At 31.6% G+C, this 11,228-nt stretch overlaps 1 protein-coding gene and 1 long non-coding RNA gene across 2 annotated transcripts in view; one reads left to right on the forward strand and one right to left on the reverse strand.

The window, feature by feature from the left end:
- Positions 1-5,401, forward strand: part of LOC117125531 — an 8,383-nt gene extending 2,982 nt beyond the window's left edge. Inside the window, exons 2-3 of the long non-coding RNA XR_004448139.1 lie at positions 1,910-1,959; positions 2,999-5,401. This is a non-coding gene — a long non-coding RNA (uncharacterized LOC117125531). The remainder of the gene's footprint in view (positions 1-1,909; positions 1,960-2,998) is intronic.
- Positions 1-10,955, reverse strand: part of LOC117125530 (transcription factor Sp8-like) — a 22,477-nt gene extending 11,522 nt beyond the window's left edge. The window contains exon 1 of the mRNA XM_033272043.1: positions 10,587-10,955. Within this exon, the coding sequence (XP_033127934.1) occupies positions 10,587-10,607 (21 nt within the window). The 5' untranslated portion in view covers positions 10,608-10,955. The remainder of the gene's footprint in view (positions 1-10,586) is intronic.
- Positions 10,956-11,228: the final 273 nt, after the last annotated feature.

Consider the following 11,228-nt stretch of genomic DNA (forward strand, 5'->3'; position numbering starts at 1 on the left):
ACATTTGATATAAATATATATATATATATATATATATATATATATATATATATATATATTCCTAACCTATTATGGCTATAGTATATAACATAAAAATAAGGTTTTGGCCATGGCCTTAAGATTTAATTTAATACAATATTCGCATTGCATTGCTACCAAAATTACAGTTTAAAATTAATTGTAAGAGTGGGTTTATAAGAAAAGACTTCCGACTATTGGTTGTGTTACGCTTGTGTTTACGCTACGGTGTTTACATGCCAGGCCCAAGGAGATGTTTTATGCCATAATAAATATCGCCTTAAGCGCCGAACAGGTTGCAAGGATTTTACAGTTACTTACAAGTACGTAATTCGTTCATGAGTTAAGTTCTAACACATTGATGTTATTGGATAAACGATTAATAGTTCTCTCGGTTGACCGACAAATATTTGTACTAAGTAATAGTCTTCAATTATATTCAAAGATTGTTTTAAAAACACCTACACGGAGAAAGAGATTAGAAAACGCAGGAACGCGCCTATTAAACATAATGGTAATTTGGTTCGGACTGGCTGTTTTTAACTAATATCTTATCTTTTAATCATTATTACGGATTGGTCTTAATGTTTCAGTAGATTAACTCCGATAATCTTACTCTTTAATTTAATCCATATGTCGACAAATGTATATTTCTTTAATCACACTATCAATCAAATCGCTTTGATTTCTTTCGCCTCCCTCTTTTACAAATGATTATACACCATGGCGTAACTCTCGTTGCCATAGCTCGACAAATTAGGAATACACTATAAAGATTGCGTCACAAAATAAATGAACTTTAAATTTAGGTTCAAGCAAGATTAATAATAAACAAAAAAAAATGATGCAAACAACGTAGACAGTGCAGATGATGCATGGAAGCCATCCAACGCTTAGTTAAGCAACCGAAAAATATTAATAATTAGAAAGTTTATAGTGAGACAAATTTCTAAGAAACAGCAAAGCCAATTGTGGCAAAAAGTCAATAAAATCAGACACCCAGTTACGTGTGCCCTAAGACATAACCTCCCATAATTTTAGACGTGTGCAGAAAAATGAACGAGTATAATACACGATACTAGATGTAGTAGAGGACCCAGGCCTCGTGTATATGTATGTACGCTACGTTAAGAATACACAATGTGACGATTACATAAACACGTCTACACAAGTATACAGTGTACTCGTGCGCGTACGTAACGTATATACACCCGTGTAAAAACACTCAAGTGAAAGCTGAATGTAGGCCTACCACTTCAGTTTTCCCGGTCATCATTGTTTGTTTAATGGATGTTCTATGAATTACTTCACTCCCCTCCGACATTATTAGTCAAGTGGTTTATTTAATCATGGTTTAACGCAGAGGCTTTCTCTATTCTTTGAGAAGAATTGTTTGTTTTAAACGATTCTAGCCTGAAGAAAGACGGTAGTAAGATCAATTGACGTGCTTTGTAATACACTCCTTCTTAGTGTAGTTTTCAAATGATGAGCACAATGAGAATCGATTCAACAACGCCAAATTGTGTGATTATGATAAGTAAAAATCCAATAAGACCTGTTCCATCTGCCAGATTACAGCAACAGGAACGTAACAGATAATTAACTGGAAGATTAGCGATTTATCCGCAGTTAATGAACTTCGTAGATTACGAGAGTAGGCCTAGTCCCATACCTCTAAATAATCTTTTAGTGAGAATACATTTTGCTACAGCAGAAAAATTCTCAAAATATTAACAATATAGGCTTGTTAAAAAATATGAAGCTGATATAGGGTCTGAATTGAAATCATGAATGAATTATATAATTTCAGTTAAAATTAAATATGAACTTTATTACCAATGTTTTAAAATTTGTTATAGGATTAAACTTTTTAAAGTGTTTTTTTTTTCAGAAATTTGATTTTACGTCAGCTCAGAAGAAGCCAAGCCTAATTTAATAGAGGTTTGTTAAATATTTTTTAAATTCAAGCTTAATATATTTATATAGCGCCTAATATAAGAAGGTCTAATTTACTAGCTCTTTGTTAAATATTTTTTTAATTCAAGCTTTTTATATTTATATAGAGACTAATATAAGAAGTCGCGTAAATTGCTCCAGTTCCCGATTACTATTTTTTAAAATTATTAGGCTATTATACACAATGTATACAAACTTCTTTACTCTCGAGGGTTAGGGTTAGGGTTAGGCTGGAGGTATTGATGTATAGACAACTTCACTGTACATGCGATGTCTATAACATTAAAAACCTAATGGACACGTTTAGTTTCAGAAGTTTAAAATTTCATTTATTTGTTTTCATTCTTTTTCTTTAGGCCTATATACTCTTTTTTTTTCTCAACTTGAGGTAGTGTACGGTATGTGTTTCACCGCCTAATCGTTTTTCATTATATTTGTCTTATATTTATAATTTCAAACACTCTAGATAATTTCCTAAATATGCTGTATTTCAATTGATTAACCAACGCTTTAGATAAAATGCGGGCGGAATGTTGTTTGTCTGAAAACAATTCTCTTCTTTTAAATGTAATCTTGTACATCTTATTTATCAATTTTGACGTTTTTCATAATTATATATCACTAACTGCCCTGGAAATTCGTTTATCAACGCAAATCCAAGGCATAATCTAATCAATGCCACACATATATCCATAATCAGTATGTGCATGATAAATCTTACTTTGTCCAGGATATTATATTTAAACAGTATGCGATTTCAAAGTAAAACACAAGAATTTCATGTGGTTGACGCATTACGCGTGGTCTTATCCAGCACCGTGTTTCGTAGCATTATCTCGCGTCGTGTAGGTAACGCAATTTGCGCATATATTTTAATATACAAACACACCGACAGCATTATACACAGCGTGTTTTTTTCAAACATGTTTTCACATTTCTTTTGATTGATTTGTTGGAGATAATTATGTAGAATACTTTGTAAATCCCAATTTAGTTTTTTTTTTTTTTTTTTTTTTTTTTTAAGCGGCAGATGATGTGCAAAGAAATGATGAAATGCTTGAAGTGGCAACAAAAAAATGTAATTAAAAGTTGCCAGAAGCAAGGAAGCGCTGGAGGAAGTGACGAGAAAGAGAGGCAGATTCGTTCTAATCCATTGCTGATCATGCCTTACAGTTTGGATGCGACATTCTATTGTAAGCGACTAGATAATCTTATGACTGAATAATACTCTGATCATGGTGATAGAGTTATCAGTGCAACATAATTCTACCAAGATGTCTTCTCCTTGGATTGCTCAATGATTACCAGGCCCGGAACTTGGGGATAAAAAAATGTTTGTATTGTTTCAACCGAAGACAATGCTATCCGGCACAGTTTGAAGATGTCAAGGACAAGCATATAGTATAGTTTATGCCCTGATAATAAATAATAATATCATATAATTGAAGTCTATAATTATGCCGTTTGTAATAATAGTTCGAATCCACATGATGATAATAATTAATTTGTAGTCTTAAAACTGCACAGGTGGAAAATGTCTACCAAGGTATGGCTACGTTTACCTATTTTTGTGAGGATTTGTCATCGAATAAATATAATTGATTTCCGCTGATGTACTACATACAATTTCAACCTGAACCAGAATTTCATAAGTTCAGCTACTTTCCACAAACACATTTCTAACAAATCATTTCATAGTCTACAACAGCTATTTACAAGTACAGTGACTCATTATTTATGTAACGACGCATTAAAATCAAGTCACATGGTACATTATCGTGTCCTATATCTTCTCCCAGGGGGTCAGAGCGTAGGTAGGATGGTCTAAGTGAAAATATTGTAAAAACTTCAATATGCAAATTAGCAAACTTTTCTGTGATCTGATTCGTCAGTGGATGTTTCAAACGCTAAACCGCACAATCGTTTTCGGTTTACTTATGTTTCAGCTATAATTGTTTAATTCGTGTGGCCGTCTAGAGGCACGCAATCGAATTATATAATCTGATTTTAGAAAAACAGTAATTTACTCAAGTTTTGTTAAGCTTCATCAATATGATGACAAGGTTGGAATGAAGAGTTCAGATCATTCAAGAGTTCCGCGTCTGATATTACTGTAAATGAAAATTGATAAGCTGCGCTGGTGAACTGTTGACGCGCAACTGTTGACGCGAGACAGTGTTCCTAGTTTAGCGTCACTCTGAAGGTGTTTGACTGTCGCTATTAAATTAAAAAACGTTGTTAAAGATTAAAAAAATGAAGACTCACGGTACAGTGTATGATTGACAGGTAACCCGTCTTCGTGTCTAATGAACGAAAAAAGTCTAAGTTTAGGTCTGTTTAGCCGAAATTGAGTTGCAAGGACATGACGAGTTTTGTATATTTTTAGCTCCAATTTGAAGCAAACGTGAAATAAATCACGTTGCCGACAAAACTGAATCACACCGAAGCGGTAACTTATAGTAAAATCATGTTATTGTTACTTCAGGAATATACAAATTAACTTCTAAGCTCTACATATGTCCACCTATCAATCTAAATTAGTTACACACCCTAGGAATAAACTAAAACATGTTAGACGTAGGCCTAACAGAAAGAAGTCATAAATAAACTATGTATTATAAAGTTTCATTAAAAGGGACATAAAAGGGACAGACAACCCGGATAAAACTCCATTAAGTTAAGCTTTAAAATATTGCACGAAAATATTAATACCAATTTTCACTAACGAGGGCGATGACTGGATCGTAACTGGATCGCTCACACGAAGAAGAAAACGAAAACACAGCTAGGTTAATTAAATGACTTTCTTAAACTTTAATGCAATTTAGGTGCGTTCGCGCAAACCCAACGCAACGCAGAGAAACGCATTACTTTGGTTGCGTCAACATGTTCAAATACCTAATTGTGAAATAAGATTTAAAGGCATTTCAGCATATTGTAATACATATTATAACAGATAAAAAATACCGTAATATTAGGCTAAATGATTTTTGTATAACATCTTTTGGTAGTCCGATTCTAAAATATTGGTTAGTTATACCAATTAACAAAAAAAGGATGACTATGACGTAATGGACAACTTAATTCTTTATAAGGTTCTTTCGTAGGGTACACTTCAGCGTCAATATCAGTGGCTAATTTGAAATCTGTCTTATCTCATCAAACCACAACACATTTCATGGCTATCAGTCACCCATCTAACTGTCGATGGCAACTTAAAAAAATAGTTGTCATAATCATTTCCCGTAATGATCTCAGAATATTTACATGACGTTGCGAAAAAAATTAGGTACGGTTTCGAAAGTCCAGAAATTTTTATCAAATTGTCAATCTTATTCCTAAAAAGAAAGAGTACAATATTTTGAAGAACAACACACACATCGACCGGGACCAAACTCCTCACTCCTATCACCACCACCCTTTATAACTATCCCATTGTTAGCATTTCAAATTGGTGGTCATGAATTTGTAAGAAAGTTAAATGTTTTACGAGTAGAAAAAATAAAATCCAATATTAATGAAGTTAACAGAATAATCTAATGTGTGAATTAGTTAATATCTTCTATTTATTCAATTTCATTGTTACTTTGGATTTTTGTTGTTTATTTTGAAAGCATCGTAACTTAACCTGTGCCACTGTTATAAAAGTGTATGTTCAAATAAATCTTATTATTACTATTATTATTATTATTATTATTTTTATTATTATTATTATTATTATTGTTATTATTATTATTATTATTATTATTACATTATTATTATTATTATTATTACTTCTTTGGAGACGAGAGAACCAACTTTACATATCAAATATCTGATACACTATAACAATAATATAATACTGTATTACGAATAGAGGAACAACTTATGGAAATATTATGAATAAAATGGATATTTAAAATGGATATTTTATTATTGTATTATCAATAAATTACATAACAATTGACGCCCTGTGGCACCCATGTTTAAGTTGAAGTTGAATAATGGCATCATTGTCACTGACATCCTACAGCATAAAGCACCTATGTTATATTTGTCATTTTAAGGGTTACCATACTGATGCTAGGTCTACTATGGAGGTACGACTGTAAAGAAATAATTCTCTAGCGGTACTCATGTTGATAGCCAACGATAGTACTCTTGATGTCCCCAGATGCAAAACTGAAAGATATAGGTCTGCCATACCTACTATTGTTAATTTGATCAATGCAAATAATTAAGTTTAATTTCTTTGTTCAGCGGATGCTGTTTGGGTTGATTTTAATCCTGTATCATAATAATGTATTTTAAATTTTGAATTAATTGACGTTTTTAAAAAAAATTTAATTATAGTAATTTGGTGTATATATTTATATATATATTTTGTAATATGAAATTAATTTTTAAATTTTGATATTTCGATATGTATTTTTAATTTTGAATTAATTGACGTTTTTGAAATTTAATTATAATAATATGGTGTATATTTTTATATATATTTTTTGTAATATGATATTAATTTTTAACTTTTCTAATGTAATTATTTGAATGTTTTGATATTTCGATATGTATCTTTCCACCTGACCTGTTTTCCTGTGTTGTCTTTATTTGTTGATTGTAAACAAACCTTTTCAGCCTTTGGCTGTTGTTTTGTTTTGTGTTATACCTTAATAAATAAATAAATACTGTACTACGGTATGTTATAGTCATTCTTTATTATGTTATATAGGTTATATATTTATAGAAGCACCCAGTGGTGCATATATGGTCATTCTCTACAGTATTCCCTGGTATTGGCCTAATACTATATTATAACTGTTTACCCTTTAACGAAAGATTTTTCACATGCAAATTTCAACAATGAATAAAATAATGTAATATCATAAATGTACTTTTAAGGACCCATTAAAGTATATTTGTTTAAATTAGACATGCTTGCTCATTATTTTTTTATGTCATTGAATATAAAAAACCTTTAATCTTGATTATTGTTCTATTTTACATCTCATTAACCTACATGTTGTTGTCATGACACACCACTCTGGTTCCAGTTAACAACACTTAGACCAAGCAGCTCAACGTACAGCGGTTTACTTGTTTAATTCATTATGTTGTTATTAAATTCATCTGTAGACTACGGTTTGTTGTTGCCAAATATATATGGAATTGAGTGAAGTCGTGAAGGCCTACAGCCAACTAATAACAGATTGAATATAAATCGGATTTTTAAAATATCTATCATTAATAATAATAGCAATCATCCTAATTATTATTATCAATACTCTATTATTAATAAAAGTAATAATATAAATATTATTCATAATTAGATTGATTTCATTTCAATACATAAAGAATATAAAAATCCAACCAAATTTAGGTCTACATGTACTCAGTGGTGGCGCAGTGGGGGGGGGGAGGGGACATTTCCCCTCCCCGTTGGACAGGCCTGGACCTCCTTTTCGTCCGACGCACGACTAGGTCGTAGGATCAAAAATTTTAAAAATAATAAATTTGCCTATCCAAATAACGTTATTTTGACTGCCAATCCAAATATTGTGGTCTAAAAGCACATTTTGGACCACACTGAGCCATAAAAACTCACCCCGTGAACCTTACAAGGGAGTTTTTACTCCGAGCCGTCAACTGAGGCTTCGTCAGACCCCTTGGCTCGGAGCTCTCAGTCAGACATGTCGGACCCCTTGTCGGCGCCACCGCTGCATGATGTACTGTACGGTACCTTCAAATGGAAAACAAGTTATTATTTTAGGCCCACCGGTTTATACCGTACATCATACCTGTATCCTTGTAGCTGTGTTTATATATAGTTTCAATGGTTGTTATATCTTTAGTTTTTATAAATTTTGTAAAATAGGTGTATATGCATAATATAACTTAAGCCTATAGAAACTGATTACTGTACATATTATATTCTTATAGGCATTATTGTGAAAATGTATTTACAAGTATTATATTATTATTATTTGGCCTATTATTATTATTTGGCCTATTATTATTATTATTATTATTATTATTATTATTATTATTATTATTTCATTATAAGCATAAATGGAGTTGATATTACAAAGCAGTAAAACACTGACAATAATGACAGGTTGTATATGCCCCAAAAATATTTGTTTAATTGTATAAAAACAAATTTTTTGGAAAAAAAAAAGTGATATTAAGCCATCTTAATATTACAGCCGGATTAAGAATAGCACTAAACAACAACCAATTATTATACATTACAGTATATAAGCATTTTGCCAATGTATTTATCTTCTTTAAAACTTGTTTTTCTGTTTTCACTGTAGAATTTCTTAGTTGGTTGATATTGTAATCCTCTTTATGGCCTGTTAGTGTTTCAAAATATTATTTAAAATTCAAATGTATTACCATTCTAATGTGAATTTTTATGTTCAACTAATTTAAAATCCATTTACGTTTTTATAATGAACAAATATATAATATATTTTATCAGTGTCATAAAGTCACACACAATAAATCGCCTCTAACGAGATTCGAACCCGTGTATCATGCTATAGGTAAACATCTTATAATCAACTGGGCCACTGGAGCTCCATTGAGAATTCAAATTCTTTTCACTAGCTTTTGTACGTGCGGGAACAGCACTGGTTCTTAATGTACGCCTAAGTTTCTTCTTATTAAAAATATGACACCGTGAAGTAAGACCCTTTTCAATTTAATTCCGCATCATTGATGTTTATTTACCTTCATTTTTTGTCTGAATTTCAAGGAGGATTTGTGAAACGAATTTTGTAAGATTTTATATTTTGATTATTTTAAATTGTGTTAAAATTGGTCATTCAATTTTTTGTAATGATATATCTTATGGCGTTACGTACATATATTAGGCAGTATGCTCACATTATTGCAAAGTATATTAGATGTATTATTTGGTTTTTTTCTTATTATTTATATTTTATTTTGTTGTATGAATACACCAACATTGGAGTTTCGTGTACCAGAACCCAATAAATTTACTTATTACATTATAAACTTATTAGTGTTTTATGAGAGGTTGATCCATTGCAATAATACAACAAATTATACGGTACTATTTGATAATAAAATAATATAAATAATTCAGTGATTACAAATATTTAATTTACGATTGCTGATGATATTATGCTAATAAATATAAAAGATATAAAATTAAATTTATTTTTTATGGCTTATAAACCTTTTTTTTATATATTATAGTAAGATATTAGAATTAGAATAGGAAATGTTTAATTTTACGAACCAATAATTTAGGCTAAATATATTACTTTGTTATAAAATTGTGGTTCTGTATCTACAAACCATGTGAAAATCTTCAAGCATTTTACAGGAGGAAATATGTCTCTCACCAATTAACAGACAAATATTATCGTTTTAACATTATTTACATAGATTTTTAAATTGTCTGAATATAACAATTTTCGAAGTATAAAACCTATACAGCTTCTCATTGAAGTTATAAGCTATTCGATTCGTTTAATCATGGACCTATGGTTTAATCCGAAATTAATAGGTTGTTGAAGAATTTTTGAGTTTTTACCATAGACATTAGACCTTAATTTATTTAGTTATTTTATATTTTAAAGGACCAACAGGAACAACATTTGCACTTAAATGCGTACATTGATAATACAACTGTTGTAATGAACATGGATGTAGTCATTTGTAACTCGTAAAATGTTGTAAACAGACATATACGTTATACTGCATGAATTTCATTTCTAATCCATGTGATATTTTCTGAATAATCGACATCGAGTTGGTATATGCTGGATTCTGGTGCGACTTGAACTGCAGTCCTAAAAGTAACCCTTTATATATTATATATATTTATGTAATATTCCAACACAGTTTTAATTTGTATTAATATTTTCTATTTTACTTTAGTTTAATTCTTTGTTCCTTCATGGATTATAATCGAAATAGGCCTATTACACACAAATAAATGTTTAGGCGTACAGAACAACTATAGGCCATTTTTGTTTATTTACTGTACTGTGCTAAGTATACGGTATTAATTTAGGCCGAGAACCAGTTATTATCCGTATTGGTGAGGTAGGCCTAAACTTACGCGGTTAAAGAAGGAGAACTATACGAGAAGGAAAATGATTTCTATACGGTACGGTACGTTATATTCCATGCGTATACTTGTTCCTGAACTAAATGAATTCAATCATATAAGCCTAAGTACACATTGATATTGGCACACGCTAACAAAAACGGAGAATGGAATAAATTCACCTAAGTAAATAGGCCTCACAAACGCCGACTCAATCTAACATATTTTGTCGGGAATATGTTGAGAAAAAGGGTAATTCCAGTTGACTTAGAGAGCCCTAGTTCACGGGTTATTAATTTATAAGTGAATATAAACAAAGTAATAAAAACAAACATTTAGGCCTGCAACAGAACTACAGATAGATGCTTAATTCGGATCGTTGTTACTCTAAATCTGCTTGATGAACTGAAAACCAATTTAAGTAAAATCCAATGGACGATTGTTTCACGCATTAAAGGAATTTCCAGATGTAAAGTTCCGTCCCCATCGTAACTATAGTGGTGCCCCATCATTACTCGATCGTAATTAAACAAACATAACGTAAACTCACCTCACAAAGAGAACTCCTCATGTTTGGAAGTTGAAGTCCAGGAAAAAGGAAAAGGCAAAAAATGAGTTTGGTTGTGTGCAATGAAAGATAGTTAACTGGCTTTCGCGCTTAATTTCGTCAATCCGTGTCTGTGGCCTAAGATATCATGAAGTAGAGTGACTGCTAGCAGAGGTACGGCAAAGTGACCACTTCAAAAAAACATTAGAAATTGAAACGATGTAGTTTCTACGAGGACTTTCTAACGACGGACTCCGCCTATGCTCGCCTACTATTACTTTGAAGAGCCGCTGATCGGCTGATCTTTCAATCGAACCCAACCCCTCGGCAAGGTTCTTTTCCATACGTGACCACTAGAATGTTAGATTCGAAGACTGGTTAATCCACGGCTTCCTCGTGATTGGATGCGTGGTAGAAGAATTCTAAATCCCTATACACAATTGACTTAGAGCGATGGAACAACTGTCAGACAAAAGCCTACATTGCATTCAAAATGTGTTTTCGTGTAACACTACACACTCGAGAGACGGTTTTCCCCTACCTTACGAAACCACCAACCATGTCTGCTCTTTCACATTTTAATTTAGTTTGGAGAGGTGATCGGCTTGGTTTGTCTGCTGTTTATTCAGCATATATTGCAAGGCT

This window comes from Anneissia japonica, unplaced genomic scaffold (assembly GCF_011630105.1).
Source record: "Anneissia japonica isolate Jap-2015-1 unplaced genomic scaffold, ASM1163010v1 scaffold7731_len1735946_cov199, whole genome shotgun sequence".
In the NCBI taxonomy this organism is placed as follows: Eukaryota; Metazoa; Echinodermata; class Crinoidea; order Comatulida; family Comatulidae; genus Anneissia; species Anneissia japonica.